The 19597-nt window shown below is 37.6% G+C and overlaps 1 protein-coding gene across 2 annotated transcripts in view; it reads left to right on the top strand.

Annotated features, from left to right (window-relative positions):
- The window catches only part of METAP1D (methionyl aminopeptidase type 1D, mitochondrial), a 76892-nt gene that overhangs the window by 53858 nt on the left and 3437 nt on the right, over positions 1 to 19597 (top strand). For both annotated transcript variants that reach the window (XM_027557655.1, XM_027557650.1), the window contains exons 2-6: positions 5218 to 5375; positions 7369 to 7518; positions 8925 to 9073; positions 9606 to 9648; positions 13112 to 13275. In XM_027557655.1, coding sequence (XP_027413456.1) covers positions 8931 to 9073; positions 9606 to 9648; positions 13112 to 13275 — 350 coding nt within the window. In that variant the 5' untranslated portion in view covers positions 5218 to 5375; positions 7369 to 7518; positions 8925 to 8930. The remainder of the gene's footprint in view (positions 1 to 5217; positions 5376 to 7368; positions 7519 to 8924; positions 9074 to 9605; positions 9649 to 13111; positions 13276 to 19597) is intronic.

The raw sequence follows: 19597 nt of genomic DNA, 5'->3' as shown, positions 1-19597 counted from the left end.
AATAAGTAATTGTCAAATAAAATAATAAACACATTTTGAGGCCTAAGGTAAACATGTTGAGTGTTGAGAGGGGAAAGGAAGAGACATAAACATTTATGGAGCACCTCCTTGTTTTTTTGGCCACACTGTATGGCTTGTGGGATTTCAGTTCCCCCACCAGGGGTTGAACCCAGGCCACATCAGTGAAAGCCTAGAATCCTAACTACTAGATCACCAGGGAATTCCCCCATAGAGCGCCTACTTTTTAAAGATGGTTTGAGGATAATGTTATTTCTGCCAATTCTCACAATAGCCTTGTGGTGAGGAAAGCACTACTGTTCCCATTTAGTGGTAAAGAAAGTGGGGCTCAGAAGTTTTGGTGACTCAAGATCTGTCTGACTTCAAAGCTTGTATTATTCTCACTACTGCAATGCCTCCCGGTTAGATCAATTCCAAGACTTTTCATGAAAAATACGTTCTTTCTGAATGTTGGCTGGTCTCATGATGTTTATTTTTTTCATGATTAAAAAAAATTTCTTTGAAATTGAGTCCCTGAAAAAACATACTTTCTAGCCAAGCATGCCAGCTACTAGAACCTGTACACACTGTTGAAAGGCAGCTTGGAGCAGCAGAGCCAGCCCTGGATTGGGACTTCCAGGACTCTAGCTGGGGCTGCCAGAGGTGTGTCTTGGTTCCTCAACCATGAAGTAGTGACATCAACAGCTGTCCCCTCCCCAACAGCATTGGCAAGACTCAATGTGTGTGGAGCACCCAGCACTCTGCTTAATTACAGAAACTGGCTATGAAGTGTTCACCACTACCACTGTTACTATTTTTATTAGTCTTACCATCATTAATAGTCATCATAATACATGCTTTTCTCATAAGGGAAACATTTGGGAGCTTAACTTTGGTCCTACCTAGGGATGCAGTTAGGGAACCCAGAATCATGGATTGATTACACCTGAGCCTTTCCTTGGTGATAGCTGGGATCCAGATTTTCCATTCTGTATCCACAGACTAAAGAGCCTCGTGATGAAAGTGAAAGAAGAGAGTGAAAAAAATGGCTTAAAGCTCAGCATTCAAAAAACAAAGATCATGGCATCTGGTCCCATCACTTCATGGCAAATAGATGGGGAAACAGTGGAGACAGTGACAGACTTTGTTTTCTTGGGCTCCAGAATCACTGCAGATGGCGACTGCAGCCATGAAATTAAGATGCTTGCTCCTTGGAAGAAAAGCTATGACCAACCTAGACAGCATATTAAAAAGCAGAGACATTACTTTGCTGGCAAAGATCAGTATAGTCAAACTATGGTTTTTTCAGTAGTCATGTATGGATGTGAGAGTTGGACCATAAAGAAGGCTAAGTGCTGAAGAACTAATGCATTTGAACTGTGGTGTTGGCAAAGACTCTTGAGAGTCCCTTGGACTGTAAGGAAATCCAACCAGTCAATCCTAAAGGAAATCAGCCCTGAATATTCATTAGAAGGACTGATGCTGAAGCTGAAGCTGCAATACTTTGGCCACCTGATGGGAAGAGCTGACTCACTGGAAAAGACCCTGATGCTGGGAAAGACTGAAGGCAGCAGGAGAAGGGGATGACAGAGGATGAGATGGTTGGATGGCATCACTGACTCAATGCACATGAGTTTGAGTAAGTTCTGGGAGATGGTGAAGGACAGGGAAGCCTGGCATACTGCAGTCCATGGGGTCGCAAAATTCGGACATGACTGAGCAATTGAACGACAACAACAGTTCACAGACTGTCCAGCCAGACCTCTGTCAGTCACCTCCCTGCAGCAAGTATCTGGTCAGCAAAGGGAGTTTGGCTTGAGAAAGACGATGGATTAGGCCAACCCATCACCACTTTTTGAAAAAAAAAAAAAGTAGTAACTTTTAATAGTTTTCGGATGACTTTTACATTTTCAGAGTGTTTCCTTGTGTGTTGTTAGCTCATGTTTCTTATGCGTGGAAGAGGATTATACTTTATGAAGGCAAACTGACCTGTGTCCCCTCAGCTTTGCACTCTGGGGGGGAGTTATTTACCTTTGTGTACCTCCACATCTTCGACTGTGGAGCGCAGTGATAACAGGTCACAACTTGCATGGTTCTCATGAAGGTCAATGAGCTAACATATGTAAAGGGCCTAGTGCAGTAATTGATACATAATAAGTTCTCAGTGAAAAAGCTATGACAAACCTAGACGGCGTATTAAAAAGCAGACATCACTTTGCTCTCAAAGGTCTGTCTAGTCAAAGCTATGGTTTTTCCAGTAGTCATGAATGGATATAAGAGTTGGACCATAAAGAAAGCTGAGCACTGAAGAATTGATGCTTTTGAACTGTGGTGTTGGAGAAGACTCTTGAGAGTCCCTTGAACAGCAAAGAGATCAAACCAGTCCATCCTAAAAGGAAATCAACCCTGAATATTCTTTGGAAGGACTTATAGTGAAGCTGAAGCTCCAATACTTTGGCCACCTGATGTGAAGAGCATTGGAGGGGACCCCAATGCTGGGAATGATTGAGGGCAGAAGGATATGAGGGTGGCAGAGGGTGAGATGGTTGAATGGCATCACTGACTCGATGGATATGAATTTGAGCAAATTCTGGGAATAGGGAAGGACAGGGAAGCCTGGCATGCTTGGTTCATGGGGTCGCAAACAGTCATCTCAGACACCACTTAGCAGCTGAAGAACCACCATTAAGTTCTCAGTACTGGAAGCTATAGTGAAGCCCATAGTTTCTTTCTCATTTTGCTTTTTCAGTATTCTTGAAGGAACTACTGTTTTTTGAGCATCTACTAAATGTAAGGCACTTTCACATACTTTATTCCAATTAATTCTCACTTGAGACTGAAAACAAGATTCTTGCTCAGGCCCACACAGTTGAGAAGTAGTAGAGCTGAGACAAAAGTCCAGGCTTCTGATTTCTAGCTATCTGCTTTTACTAGGAAACTGCCCTGCCCCCTCTTAGACCAGTTCACACCCCTGGGGATGGTGGTGGTGTCTTTAGGGAAATACTGTACTTTACAAACTTTAGGGAATATGTATCTGCCTCTGTCAAACAAAGGTGATATTCCTGGCAGTATTTTGGCTGGTATTTGGAATTGTTCAAAATATTGTTTAAAATACAATACCTGAAACAGCTCTGGAAGTTTTATTCAACAATATTATATTCAGCTTTCTGGAAGAACATAATTGAGTGAAACTTAGGACACGGACAGGCTTCCCTGGTGGCTCAGACGGTAAAGAATCTTCCTGCAATACTGGAGACCTGGGTTCAATCCCTGGGTGGGGAAGATCCCCTAGAGAAGGAAATGGCTACCCATTCCAGTAATCTTCCCTAGAGAACTCCAAGGACAGAGCAGCCTGGTGGGCTGCAGTTCAAGGGGTCACAAAAGAGTGAGACATCACTGAGTGACTAACTTTCTACTATGAAACTGAATCAGTGACCACTGGAGTCTGTTTGCATCTGTGCCTTTTTTCCAGTTCACTTAGAGATCTTGAGTTTTGGGGCCAATACTTACCTGTAATTTGTGTTTCCATTAGTCTAGGCCAGTAATTCTGAAACTTTAGTATGCATGAGAATCACCCTGGGTGAGGGTTTGTTAAACACAGATTGCTGAATTCATCCCACAATTTAGGTCAGTAAATTGAGGAGGGGCCCAAGAATTTGTATCTTTTCCCCATGTGATACTCAGATGCTGGTCTGGGTATCACATTTTGAGAACCAGTTCTCTAGATCAGGAGTTTGACAAACTTCTTTTCTAAGGGGCAGGTAGTAAATATGTTAGGCTTTGTGAACCACATGTTCTCTGTCACAGCTATTCAACTCTGCTACTGTTGTGCAAAAGCAGTCATGACTAATTATAAGTGAATGAGTACAACTATGTTCCAGTAAATCTTTATTTATGGATTTATGGGCACTGAAGTTTGAATTTTGCATAATTTCATGTTATAAAATGGGATTTTTCTTATGATTTTTTTTCAACCATTCATAAACATAAAAATCATTTTCAAGTTGTTGGCTCTATGAAAACAGGAAGCAGGCTGGATTTGCCCTTTGGATTGTAGTTTGCCAGCCCCTGACATGCAATTATGGCATGTAAGGGAGATTTAAACTACTGTTTTAATTATAAAAATAATGCAAGTGAATGATCCTAAAAGTCTATTGGTTTAGAGAAAATAGAATGGATCAGGAAGTCTTCCTTCCCACCCCAGCCCCAATCAGATGCCCCAGAATCTGATGAATATCAATCTTCAGAAATTTTACAGGCATATACAAACTTATATAAATGCATAAGCTCTTTTTACCTTAATGAGTTTTTCATACATACTGCTCAGCATTTCCTAGCAATATATTGTGACCTCTTCCCATATCAATATGCAGAGATGATTTAGCTTTTTCTCTTTAATATCTCTCTACTTCTCTGCCTTCTGTTGTGTAGATTTACCGTAGTATATTTAACCAGTCCCCTACGGATGGACATTTGGATTATCACTCATTTTTATCTACCACAAACAGTGCTGCGGTTCATCGTCACACTTCCATCACTACATATGGTAGAGTCCTAGGAGATGAGCCGACGAGTCAAAGGATATGTGCATTGAAAATTTTGATAGATATTTCTAAATTCCTATTGTGGGTACTTTTGGAGCCTACATTCATGTGTTTTCAGGGTTGCACCCTACATTTTTACTATTTAGTCTTTATCTGACTTGAGCATTCATTACAGTGAATTTCAGTATAATGCCTCGCTGCACATGAACTTAACACAGAGTAGTAATCCTATCGAGGGCAAAAACGTGCAGCTGGCAATTTGTCCAGGATTCGTGAAAGGAAAACGACCTTAAAGAATATAAAGCCACCCAAACAGTGCCCTGAATCTAGGGTCATCCTGGACACGGCTGCGTTTAAGGTACCACAGCACAAATTGCTCTTTTGATAGACCTGGTGTTCAGCAGACGTTTCTATATGTTTGTTTCCCACTAGGATAGAGTTTCCCATTGTCAAACATTTAAGTAAACAGAGCATTAGCTAATAAATATGCTGTACTACTATTGTAGTAGAACTCAGAATATCACTGCTTTCCTTTCTGTTTGGAGCTTTTTCGTTTTTGAACCAATAAAGGATTATTATCATGATTTAATGGACAGTGACGAAACAACTGAAAATGTAGCAATAAGTACTTTTTTTTTTTTTTTTTTGCTTAACATACGTCTATTTCTGCTCCCAGGTTGTCATAGGATTTTCTCGTCACCACTCAATCATATCTACTTACACACACAGTCAACCAGTCAACAAAGAAGAAATTTCTTTTTCCGGAGACAAAGAGAGATTTCCCACAGTATAGTTTTGCCGGCTGCAGTTTCTTCAGCTCATCCAGTCCCGAAGGTACTGCATTGCCTATTATCTGTTGCTTTTTCCAGCCAAGATAAAGGTTAACTGCAGAAGCCATGGAGTGTTTTCGCGCCTTTGATTTCTGAGGCATCTGAATTATAATTTTTAAACTTAGTCTGTGATATAAAACTGTGGTTTGGGAAGTGTTAACATCCTGCAGTTCTATAATATTCACTTTTTAAAATAAGGCACTGAGCTTCTAACTGCTTAGTTCTTTAGAATTTAAATTTCTATCATGAAATTTTCCATATTAAATTTCTACCATGAAGATAAGATTCTATGTATATAGTTTCTTTAACTTTAAAAAAAAATTTTTTGACAACAGTTGGAATCATTTAAGAAAGATTCCTTGAAACCAATACACTAGGCGTTTTTTTCCTAAAGCTTGCTGTTACATTTTCTGTGTTACTATTAATGCTGTCTTTCAATTGCCCTTTAGAGTAAATTAAATAAAACATCTTGTCTCAAAGCATTCTTGATTTTTTTCAGAGAGTATAGTTCTGTGAAAGACAATCTATCCATTTTTCCAGATGCAATGTAAAGGAGGTGTGGGGATCAATTAGGAAGAGTGAGAATAGCTGAAAGAAATAAAGATTTGCCACGAAAATCACCTGCTTTCCCTCTTTCTATGACTTTTTTTGCAGGGTAGTAAATCAACATTAAGTATATCATACTCCCTGAAGGTGAGTGGCTCATTTTTGTGACAAGGGCTGACAAGACAGGCCACCAGAGCCCAGAGTATGTTTCTGGTATTTCCTTAGTAGAAAACAAAAAAGAAGTCTCCAGAGAGGTGAATGTATTGTTTTAGAATTTCAGTGACAAGCCAACAGCCCTTCTGCCTGTGGTTGTAACCTGGCCAGATTGCAAAGCCAGGAGGAGGCGGGGCTGTGGAGATGGGAGTGCTTTGTGGGCACTGGTACCGAAGCCAGAGGGAAGATGCTCACTCCACGCTTGGCTGTGGCAGCCCAAGTGGTGATGTTACCTGTGTCAGAAAGGCCCATCTGAACACAGGGATAAGTGAAGGTCCTTAAATCCTGTGTGATGCAGTTCACAAAGCACAGAGCCCTAACCTTAGCCCTTCCAGAGTTGCTGTGATGTTCATTGAATAGTGTTATCTCCCTCAGCTTCCTGTCCCCAAAGTCTGTGTAGCCTTACTGGGTGCTGTTCAACAAAACTTATGTAGCTGTTGCCATAAATAGTTGGTAAAGAGCTGTGCAAAACCTGGGTCTGAAAGGAGCTCTGTGTGTGAGACAGTATTTATTTGCTGAATACCGCCCATGGATTTAAGTTAGTGAGGGAGAAGGTTCTCCAAGGGTGGTCAGAGTTGAACATTTTGAGTTTCAGAGGAGGAAGGAGTTTGTTTTTGACAAATTATGAAAGTGTGCAAAGTATTTTTTATGTACTTGGGGGAAAAGAAAGGAAAAGGCAAAAGAGCTGTTTTGTTTTGTCCTCTAGTTCCTTCTTAGTTTGGGTACAGTTGCAACATGTAGGGGAAGTGTGTATTTGATAGGCATCCATGAACTTGACAGTCTGCCTTTTACATACATTCATTGGGAGAGGGTGTTGTGGGCTACCCTTTGCATAAATTTTATCTTTGTGTCGAGGAGATGAAAGCACTCTTAATTAACCATTTGGCGGTTGGGGAACTGGGTGCTATTTGTCATCAATAGCAATTCTAAGAGGGTTGGAGGAGGAAGAAAAGAAAACTCCTGTTTGTTTTGACCAGAAGTCTCCTTCAGTCCAGTGTGACTCAAAGCACCAGTAAGGTTAACAGACCATCCAGAGGCAGCACTAACAGGCCACGTTAAGTTCAAAAGGGCAGGGGAAGGAACCGGGGGCAGCCTGGAGGGTCTGTTGTGCTGGCTTCGGAGGTCGGTGCTCCGGCAGGAAGGGCAGAGCTCCATGAAGCAGGAGGCTGTGTGCGAAAAAATGATCCCATTGTCGTGCGCTGGGTTCTGATCTTCGTTTTCAATCCTTTTTCCTCAAGCACATAAAGAAGCCAGACTATGTGACGACAGGAATTGTACCCGACTGGGGAGACAGCATAGAAGTTAAGAATGAAGATCAGATTCAAGGGCTTCTCCAGGCTTGTCAGCTGGCCCGACATGTCCTCCTCTTGGCCGGGAAGAGTTTAAAGGTGGCGTCTCACGAAGCCTCGCAAGACTTGCATAAAGGGCAGCAGACCTTCCCCGCTTTTCCTTATTTCCTTTATCTCTTCTTTTGTACACATCTAATTTGTTAAAAATTAAGTAAAACCTTGGGATAGGGGACAGGAATTGTGTATTTTCTGTTTATTCAAAAGATAATTTAAAATCCAAAGTCAATGTTAAGTAGCAGAATTCTGAAGATAGGCTTGAGCTCAGTCAGCCTATCCAAGTTGCTCCATGACAGACAGCTTTGACTTCTGCCCTCTTATTCCTGCCTGTAATTTCTGCTTTTATTCCCCACATTATTTCTTGTGCCTGAAGAGTTGCTTTGCCTCATACTTTGGCTCCTATTTTCTTGCATTGGTTCTGCAAAGAAAGATCAGACCAGACACACCAAGCTGTAGGTAATTCAGCAATGTAATTGTATGCAACTATCTTACTATAAGATTTAGGTCTTTCAGAATAATCTGAAACTGAATCTGAATCCTGCTATGTAAGGATCATAAAAGAAAATACCAGCCTATCGTTTCCAAAAGGTGGGCTGCATTTAGGAAATGAGACTCAAATATGAAACACTTGGTGTAACATCTGTGTGATAGACTTGTTATCAATGAACCATAATGTGAATATAAAATAACATAAAGAAAACAGTTGAAGGAATGTTAATTTTCAATAAAAGATCTTGTTTTAGACTTTTACTTATAATATATGAGTTTATGGAGACAGTGTTTATGTGCCCACAAAACTTGATTTTAGTTTTCTTTTAGTTTGGGAGCAATTTGGGTATCTTCTAGTAAGGGAAAAATATTTTTAAAAACACACTGATTTGTTTTGGTATGAAAGAAATCAAGATCAGTGAACCAGAATCTCTACAAAATGTATCAAACTAATTTTTTCAGATGATGATCCATAACCTCCATGCCATCACTGCAAAACCCACGTAATGTTTTGCTGGGATAAAAAGGCATGGGTCAACCTACTTTTCAAGGTTTGTCACCTCAACTGACGATCCTTTTGACAATTTATATGCCTTGATCAGCCGAAGCCACTAACCTATTGAGGAAGAGGAAGGAGTTGCCTCAGAACGTGCTTTTGAAATCTCCAGGCTAAAAAGGAATCCTGTCATTTAATGATTCACAAATGATTGAAAGGATCTTAGAGTTTAAAATGGCCATTTCCTAATAGCCCATAACACCACCATATACCCAAACAATTGTCAGAAAGGCACAGTTTAGGATTTTGGTGTTAATCATAATTAATTAAAATGTTGTATCACAAGCTTATCACAGTAAATTTGTACAACCTCATCTGGAAGGGCTGTAGCTATAGGCACAGTCAATAAATACAGGAGATCTCTCCAACTGTCGCTTCACAGTTTCTTTATTTAATATTTCAGGTTGACATGACAACTGAAGAGATAGATGCTCTTGTTCATCAGGAAATAATCAGTCATGATGCCTACCCCTCACCTCTAGGCTATGGAGGGTTTCCAAAATCTGTTTGTACCTCTGTAAACAACGTGCTTTGTCATGGTATTCCTGACAGGTATTCATTGCTTAATAACATATTGTTCCTTTGGAAACTGAAACGTGAAACTAAGATCTGTAATGTATGTTGAAAGACACTATAGTTTAATTGAAACCTGCCTGCAAACTTTTGAAACCGATTATGGTAAAGACACAATTTTGAAGTATTTTGTTTCTAAATGGACATAATACCACCATTTAATGTTTGTTAAAGCAATATGTAATCTGAAAAAGTGGTTGTACATTAAATATTTCTTTTACCATCCACTATTGTTTTGGCTCTTTGCGAAATTAAGGTAATAATAAGTATATTTTGTTGAGAATAAGTAGATTTTTAAACAGTGATGCTGCATGTTCATATTATGTATTTCTAGTAAAAATGATATGACTAATATAAATTAAAGATTAGATACAGTTATTCCACTCAATCCTTCTCCACTCTGAATTATCGTCACTACTCATTGGGCTTCTGATTGTAGTCATTAGGTATTTATTTTTATATTCCTTTTATTGGGATCTATCACCATTTTTTTTTTCTGTTTATGTTTCAGTCGACCTCTTCAGGATGGAGATATTATCAACATTGATGTCACGGTGAGTAAATCATATAAAAAACAGTCTTTGATCAACTTCAGAATTGCTGGTAGCAACAGGAAGAAGAGTGGATTGAAAACGTGAACTGCGCCGATGGAAGTGCTGTTTACTTCTAGACCCAGACGCAAGCAGCTGGTTTCCTTTTTTGTCTTTAACGCTGTGTTTATTCCAAGTAAACCCAGGCCTGACTTGAATTTAGGGCTGGAATCAGATGCACTGAGATCAATGTTGGCCTAAGTGAAATGTCAACCCAATCCTGCTATGTGTCATGTTTTTGAGAAGGTGTAATTGTTATTGATCCACTGTGTAGTTAATGCAGAGCCCTACAGCACTGGGCAGCTGCTGAAGCTAGATATATATGAGATGAGCTAAGGCGAAGAAAGCCAGCATTTTTCCTTCACTCTGCCAAGATTGATCTTCCTCTTCCTGCTGATTTTGAGTGGGGCCTGTCATTATCTTACTCTGTCATTAGGGGCTACATTGGCCTGTGTGTGTCAGTCTATTTGGACAGAAACTCTTTTGCTAGCAGTGTTCCTTAGATTTATTAAAATCCCTGAAGGTAACGTTGTGTTCCATTTCTGGTATAGACAGCCTTGAACTCCAAGCGTACACGCAGAGTGCTTTTCTTTCTTGAACTTAAGTTTTCACCAAATGGTTAACAGCCTTTCTTTCAAATAACAGCCCCAGGTAATTTAACACAGGAACTTCAAACTGTACAAGCTCTAACCTTTTCTAATTTCCTTAGCCTTTCACAGTTCTCAGACTTAGGTTATTTGTGCTTTGACAGTTTGTTTTACTAAAAAATTATGTAACGGTACCTTAGGATAATGGAGATTGTACATAAATTCTATACATCTGATGATTAATAAGTATATTTCAAATAAATAAATATAAAGTAAACATCTGCTGAGAACTAGTTGAGACAGACAGCATTCAGGGAGTATTTTCTCTATTAGTGGGAAAATATTCTTAGTAATATGATTTCATATCCAGGTCATGAAACGTGGATGGGAGTGGGAATGTGGTAGAGGTTGGCATCCAGTGGTTTAGTTCAGTCTGCTTTTTAGTTGTTTAAATTAATTCAGTCTTTTCTCTTCATAGCAATTTGTCTTAGTATATAGCCAAAACTTCGTTTATGGTGGATACTCTGTATATCATTTTGTCCTAGTTACTTAGAATACCTGAACATTTGCCCCACACATATTGCTGCTCTCTCTCCAGCTCAGAATATGTAGAAGGAGGTATTTTATAAAGTATACATGAAATAAAGTATTTTTCATTATGCACTTTTCTTTTAGATTAAACCTGACTTAGAGGCTATCCATTTATTATCTTACCTAATCATCCCTAATAAAATATTGCTGCTTTCAATGAAATCAGCATGCCCTTCCCACCTGTTTCCAATGTGCCCAAAGAGAATAGTCTCTGCCTTTCCTAAGTTTCCTGAAGACTTTCAGTAAACAATTTCATATTTAACATTCAAATGATCAAAGTGAAATGTTTTCGAGTGTCTCAAAATGTGAGGACTTTTCACATGGCACAGTGGTAAAGAATCTGCCTGCCAATGCAGGAGACACAAGAGATGTGGGTTCGATCCCTGGGTCAGGAAGATCCCCTGGAGAAGGGAATGACAGCCCACTCCAGTATTCTTGCCTGGGAAATTCCATGGACAGAGGAGCCTGGCGGGCTACAGTCCATGGGGTTGCAAAGAGTTGAACACATCTAAACACGTGCACAGAGCAATGTGAAGTGACCAAGGAAACATGCAGGTCAGTAACTGAAATTATATTTCTTATGAAATATTTTATTAAATGAAAGGCTTCATTACTTATCAGAAAATACTCATTACATTTTATAATTGTTTACATCTAGTATATATCACAAGAAAATAGACTTCCCCTTGAAAGTTGAATGTTTAAAAAAAAAAGATGATGTGATATCCCATAATAGTTGCTCAATAAACATTTTAAATGTTATTAAATTATTAATAAATGAAGAATTAAATAAATGAAGAATAAAACAAGAATTGTTTGTGGATAAAACCAATAATTATAGATAACTGCCACAGACTTTCAAAAGTATTATTTCCATATATATTGAATCTTTCAAGTAGTCATTTTCAGACTAGCGAAAAGTAATATGAAAAGGCAAATAATGATTTTTTAAATACATTTTTACTTAAATAGCAACTATAGAAACAGCGTTACAATTTTGTCTTAATAATTGCTCTTTATTAATAAATGTTATATTCTTGTGTATAAAGTAAAAATTTGTACTCTCTTGGGTTACAAATGGGAATAAATATATAAAACACTGTTGTATTGCAAGGTGACTTGATATAGTAGAAAAAACACTGGATTAGAAGCCAAGAATCCATCATATTGACCTGGATCTGCCTCTTGTTTTCTGCCACTAACCTTAGACAAGTCACTTGTCTGTGCCTCTGTTTCCTGACTTGAAAAGTGAAGATAAAGACTTCTCCTGCCTCCCTTACAGAGCATACAAGAGTATTTTTATTGAAGACGAGTATACAGATTAATTGCATATTAAAACAGAAAGCTTAGATAAACATCTTTTTTATTACAGTTCCTGCATTCTACTTCATGAGAAAGAGAAATGTGAAAAATAATTACATAGGACAAATTTATGCAAAATAGCAAATTCCATGCTATATCAAAGGTTCAATATTCAACCAGTCTCCTCTACCTTCTGTATTTATTACAGTGTTTGGTGATTATTGATTTTTATAATGAATATGGTGTCTTTCAAGATCCTGCAGGGCTTCTGAGTCATTGAAGACAGATAAAATGTTATTTTCTGTCATTTTATTCTTAAACCTGTTTTGTTATATTCTGATTCTTTAAAAATCCATGTATAGTGTTTTCTGTTAACATTCTGCTATCTGGAATATTTGATTAAGATTTCACTTCCAGACAGGATTTTTCTATAACTTATTTCATTCCGATATTGAGCCACTTCAGTTCTTGGAACTGAATTCTTCTTCTGTCTGTTATAACACTGACACATCTATCTTATTTCTTCTTGTCATTATCTATCACTTCCAAGTGTGGGACTGGTAAATAAAAGATAAGTATCTTTATGATACTTTAAGAAACCTTCCACTGTGTGAAATACTTCTGAATTCTCTAAACCTATTGCAGTAATTATGGGTCAATGTCTTTGGTCGCTATTTTTGCATATATAATTTTGCCTCAGAAATAAAATGAGGACTCAAACTGTTAAAGAATATTGATAATCATAGTGCTGAAAGAGCCATGCTAGTCATGTATTTATTTAAACTTTTGTAATATCATTGTGTGTCTGTTTCGTGTTTCTGTAAACTTAATAATTCTGGAAGGGTGAAACACATGAATTTACTAAATATATAAAGGAATGCAAGGTAGACTGTAGGAGAATAGATTTTTAAACAAGGACATATTTGTACATTTCTGCCTGTGTTTAGGTTTACTACAATGGCTACCATGGAGACACCTCAAAAACATTTTTGGTGGGCAATGTGGATGAATGTGGTAAAAAGTTAGTGGAGGTTGCCAGGAGGTGTAGAGATGAAGCAATTGCGGCTTGCAGAGCGGGGGCTCCGTTCTCTGTCATTGGAAACACAATCAGGTAAGCCTTACAGTGACAAATAAAGGGAGGGTTGGCAGATGGTACAAAGGTTATTGGTGGCTTGGTGTAAAGTTGATGACATGTTTTATGATTCAGAACCATCATTTCAGTCTGATATCAGTATGTGAACTGCCAGGCTGCAGTGCTGTTCCCTGAGTTTTAAAAAAAAGAAAATGATTTCAAAAAAGTGAATTATATCAGGTCAACAAAGAAACTGATAGAAGCAGCAAGCAATATTCATATGACTGCTTTAGTTTTAGCTCGACGTATTGGTCTGTAGTGTTCCTATATTCAAACTCATACCAAACATGGAAGAGTAGCTAAGAAAAGGTAAGTATCTCAAATCTTGAATAGGAGACAGGAGAAAAGCTAGATTTTATAAAGGCATGAAGTGAAATTATTCCTGTGACAGAAAGATAAAAAGCATTAGCTCAAGCAAGGCTTACCTTTCAAATTAGTGGATTAGCAGACAGCCTGAAAGGGTGATCTTTTTTTTTTTTTTTTTGGTCTGGTTCATTTTTCCTGTAAACCACTGTTTACTTTCCACACAGCCTTCTCTGCTTGCTTTTTGAGAGTATGTGTATTTTCTGAATTCAAGACTTTTCTTTGTAATCTGTTACCTATTTTAGATCTCTTTTTTTCCCCCTGTTTTGAAGTAGATGTGCAGAATATGTGTTTTCATTTAAAAGTAACATATTTTCTTAAAGATGGTTACATTAGTACCTTTTAAAGTACTGCTCTCATTAATATGAACCATTGAATACTTCCCAATTGTCTGAAGGATGGAAGGCTTAGTCACCTTGAAAAGATGCTGCCTTTTTTCTTCGTAAGCCTTCGAATACTCTAAGAAAAAAGGCAGTAAAATATCAGTTAAATGTATTTATGGCTTTAAAAATATTGTAACAGTGTCTGAATCAAACTTTAGTAAAATCTCTTTGGGTTATATCGGAGAAGCTTTTATTGAAGACTTTGAACAAAATTGTGTTTTTGACAGTTTTAAATTATAGGCTAACTAGCCTGGGAAAAAAGGATAGTGTCTCTCTGTTCTTTCATAGGAAATGTTGAATCAGACCCCTACTGGGAAAAGAAATTTAATGCATATCTCACTATCTTACTGTCCATGAATATAATAGAAATGAATTCAAAATGCAGTTTTATTTTTGCAAATGGGATGAGTCGATAGATGTACCTCATATTTTTGAACACCTAGGGTTCAACAAATTTACTGGTGGTGCTCTTGCATTTTAACAAAATTTATTCTTCAGTAGAAGGGGGCAGAGAACACTAGATTCTTATTCAAGCATTCTATCGAGCTCTGCATTCATGGCTGTGTCTAAAGGGCATGTCAGCCTTTGATTCTCTCTGAGAGGTAATTATCCTTTTCCTGTCACGGAACAACAAATGATAGCTAACTACAGAGGCACATTTGCAGTAGTCACATTCATCAACTGCAGGAAAAAAAATTCAATTTAATTGTGCAACACAGCTGCACATGGGCTTTTGAGCATTTCTGTTGTTCTCCCTGTCTCGCTATTCCTCCCTTCAGATCTATTTTTTAAACTTTTTTTTTTCTGTTTTTTTTCCCCCTTTTTTTGTCTCTTCTTCCATTTTTACTCTCTGTACTTTCTTGTTAAAGTAATTTTCCTTTGTGGCTCTCATTCTTTTTTCCCCATTGAAGGCTATGAATGTAGAAAATTATCACAATTACTCATATAATTGAGCCTCTTTGTAGCAAGTGCAACTCCAGTAGCCTTTCTCCATCATGAAAATGGTTTCATTATAGGGTTTTTCATATTCTCTGACACCATCTACACAGAGGAACAGGCGTGCAGATGAGACGTACTAGGAACAGGCTAGATCAGTAAGGTCACAGTAGGAATAATTAGCTCTGCTATGGAAAGAGCATCTAGGCCTTTTACTGCTACATAAATGTACTGTCCGTGGCTTTTAGTCACAAAAAAACTTACTAACAAATGGAGCTCCCGCCTACTACTTTGAAAAAAAGATTTGTATCAACACTACAATTTTCCATCATTAAGACTAATAACACAGAGCCTAGTATACATCAAGGGGAATAAAAAGAAAAATCTCACATTCAAGTGGCGGCTGGGTGCTGACCTTTGTTCCCTTTTTTTGTGTACGACTTAACTCTTTACAAAAAAGAGCCACACGCCACACCAACATGCAGGTGAACTCCAGCTAGTACTAGCAAAGCATAGCATTCAGTCAGAAAATCTGATAAATCTCCATGCAGGATAATGCATTTCATTACATATTCACTACATTAATTCTAGCTACATAAAAAAAAAAAGAAGAAGAGTAAAATTGAAAGTGACATTGAATTTTAGCTATCTGGATGCAAAGGTCAGTTTTCGTAGAGAATGAATCTGCATGTACAGGCTGCTTTGAAAACCAGATCAGTCCCAACAACTGCACTCACAAAACTATGTGAAAGATAGCATAGACAATGAACTTTTCCCGTTACTCTAATGCATTTCATTATTTAGACGGTTTGTGTCTGCCTCTGAGGAGGAAACTGGCCCCGAGTCTAACAAATATTTGTTCTGATGTGTTAAGGCAGTGTTTCTGGACATCTGTTATTTCGCCTTTTCTTATTCAGGCAAACCCTCAAGGGAGTAAATAAACAGTCTCCACCTTTAAGCCAGAAGTACTCGGAATCATTATAGACCAAAGGTTTACAAACATCTTTCAACTCAGCCTCGATTAAGATATTCACCATCGTTTGCATAGCCTCTCTCTACTGATACACCACTGAAAGAACATTCAAGCATCTTTTAGTAGGATCATGTCAAAACCTGGAGATCTTTATAGGAAATTTTGAAATTCTCTGAAACCTAAAGAATAGGATGATGTCTCCGAAGAAGTGTTGGCTAAAAGAATTCTCCCTGTGCCCTTCTTTTTTATGAGGGATGTCTAGTGATCTTTAGGTTACAGCGTTATTATGCTCACTGTACCTCCATTTGCGTTAAAATATTTCTAAATCTGTATTTTTGTAATTATCCTTCGATGATATGAGCTGTACATATGAGGATACTCTGAATGTGTACATTCATGCATCACAAATATGTGACAGTTCAATCAAAAATAATTTAAACTTATCCTTGTAAATGTCATGGTGAAAGTATCAATGAATGGTTTTTAATGTTTAATTCATAAGTATATGTTTTGATATTAATTTAGAAGAATATAAAGCAGATTTTTTAAAATAATCTCTTTCTATTAGATTATGCACATTTAAACAATAAGTGGCTCAGGCAAAATAAGTCATTTTAATGTCATCTGTGATGGATTTTTTCTTGACAGCTACTGTAAATTACAATTACACTGCTTCTCTCTGCACATGAAAGTAAGCATTGCAATAAATTATCTTTTATTTCAATCCATCATGCCTGCTTTTCAGAAACAGAAAACCTCAAATAAAAGTTCAGCACTATTGTAAGAAAAATACAGTAATTTGTAATCCAGTTTGAAACAAAAAAAAATGTACTCCTCTTTTGGAAAACAGTTGTTGGCTTTCAAAAATATTACTAATTGTACTTAAACATTCCTTTTCAATTAGAGGGAATCCTTGAATTTGTGCATTCCTGCATCCAAAGACTTGGAGAAGGAAATAGCAACCCACTCCAGTGTTCTTGCCTGGAGAATCCCAGGGACGGGGGAGCCTGGTGGGCTGCCGTCTATGGGGTCGCACAGAGTCAGACACGACTGAAGCGACTTAGCAGCAGCAGCAGTAGCATCCAAAGACTACTGCTTAAAATAAAAATCTGAAAAAAATTAAGTAAAATTCCATGACTTAGAAAATCAGGTGCCATTTGAGATCCTTTAATTAGAGATGTGACCATTTGGAAATCAGTTCTGTTGATAGAATTCATATAGAAATAGTAATAAAACTATTTCCATGTGCATTTTTATTCCTTTAGAAGAGTGTGTACTTAAAAATAGTACTCCTCTGCCCTCTTGGGGAATGTATTCTTAGTCATGAAATATAGTTTAAATGTATCAAGAATTTTAATTTATCTAGACAAAACTTTTGTTGAGGAAAACTATCTCATGAAAGGGAATTCAATTAAGAGAACAGTCACAGGATGAAATTCCTTAAGAGAGATCTCTCTCTTAACTCTAAACCACACCTGAAACATGAACTGTAACACAGAATAATTTTCAAGTTCATAAACTCCTTTATATGTCTCTCTCCTCCTCCCCAAATATTCCATATGAAGGGCTTCAAATCCCAAATGTGCTCAGACTTAAATAAGTGAGCTGCTGTCTTAGAGAGTTTTTAGTTAGAAAAAATCAGAACAGAAGAGCTAATACTCGGAGAGTTCTCTTTAGCAGATTTCAACAAAAAGAAGGCAGATTTCATCTGTGTAATATCCAAGGCAAGAAGACCTTCATGCTCAGAAATAGGTCACAACCCATGATGGCTGGTGTTAAGGAATAACCGTATGCTTTGTGGGCACCCCTGCCCACCCAACACTTCCACTTCCCCCAACACACTAGTCAGGAGAAGCCTGCATGCTCCACTTTCCTGTGCCACAACTAGGATTTCTAGTACTTGATTTCACTTTAGAGCAGACATTTGCTCCTACAGATTGCTTGGATTGTCTCCCCGAAGTTAGATTTAAATCTTAGAATCATGTAAATTAATCTTGGGCTTCCCTTATATTCCAAAATAGAAGAACAGTACACAGTATAATAGTAGAAAGGGCATGCTTTTCATCAGTAATTAGAAACATTAATGAGATTTTATTCCATTCAGTCCCAGGAAGTATGTGTTAAAACAGCTAACTACCAATCCCAAAAGAAAAGACCCTAAAAAGCAGACAGGAGTTTTTATTTAGTTCCTGAGAATCAACCACTGAGACAGGTACTCAGCCAAGGAACTGAGGGAAATTTGTCCTGATCTTTTCCTCTTTCCTCATGGCTGTGAAATCCTCTGACCTTTGCATCCATGACACATACATTCTATGATCCTCCTATAACCAAAAGTTTCAGCAGGATCCAGGCAGTAAATTGTTGTAGAAAGCACTCAGATATCTTTAGCCACCTAGTAATTGCACAGCTTCTTTTATGAAGAGGAGTGAGAGATATGAGGGGGGAGGGACCCCAAGTGTTTTTTCATAGTGGGCTTTCTTCCTATCCTCTCATCAGAAATTAAAATGAAGATTGCCACTGTAACACACGTTCACAGTGTAGCTGTGATGCTTGCCAATCAGTTAGAGCCTATTTTTTTTTTTTAAGAAAAGAAAATAGAAGAACAGTTTATAGTGAATCCTCTTAGAATTATTAAGGTTTGTTGGGACATAGATAACATAATGGGTAGATGGGTAGATAAGACCTATTCTTACTTAAAAAAAAAATCTAGATCAGCATATCTTACTGAATAATCTCTCTTCCAGTCTCTATCTACTCTCCATCCTGAGTTTTTATTCAGGACTTGTGTGGGTCAAATAGAAGCCACTTGGAAAAGTTGTTATACCTCCTGTCCAGAGTGAAAAGACACACAGAAATAAGTATAACCATAAAGAACAAATTAAGAGAGAAAAGCATTCACTTACCGTTCCTCTCCTCAACACATGTATAGCTCACCTATTTCTGTTACATGGAAATTAAATCTGAATGAGAGACTGCCCATCTGATATTTATGGTGACATCCTGGCCTAAGTGAAGACATTTTACAGGTCTGGAGATGAAGGTTAAAAATGTCTAGAGAAAAGTATTTTGACAGGAATGCTCATAAAGATGCTGCTAAATGCCTTTAAGTTTGTGGTAAACCAAACCAAAGGGCTGCTGAAAACTAGCTTGGGATCCAAGAACTTTGGTTTGGTTAAGAATTTAAATAGTAGTCCTATAAATCCCAATCCATTATTATGTTTAGGGTTAAGGCACTTTGCTCTTCATCTGCATGAAAATATAAATTGTTCATGGTATGTACATTCTTGTCTTTCTGGTGCTCCCAGAAATGAACATGTCCACCTGAATTCAAAAACAACTCCTTAATCTTGTAGGTGAAGGTTTTAGGGTTGGATTCTAAGATTTCACTTATATGGAATAAATGGAATCCAAAAGATTTGCATGTAAAAGTAACTAATGTAGCATTAAGAATTAGGAATCACAATACTAGCTTCTCTTAAGCATCATAGCAATTAAAAAGCATATTTTATGAATTCTGTTAATCGTATAGGTCTTGAGTAGAAATCTCAAATAATCACAAAGTTTTGAAGTGCTTCAAGAATATTGACAAAGCAGATGTGACCTTTTGTATAAATGTGTCTATAAAATGTTTGATGTTCTGAAATAG

This window comes from Bos indicus x Bos taurus, chromosome 2 (genome assembly GCF_003369695.1).
Source record: "Bos indicus x Bos taurus breed Angus x Brahman F1 hybrid chromosome 2, Bos_hybrid_MaternalHap_v2.0, whole genome shotgun sequence".
NCBI classification, from domain to species: domain Eukaryota; kingdom Metazoa; phylum Chordata; class Mammalia; order Artiodactyla; family Bovidae; genus Bos; species Bos indicus x Bos taurus.
This window is presented reverse-complemented; position numbering and strand designations above follow the sequence as displayed.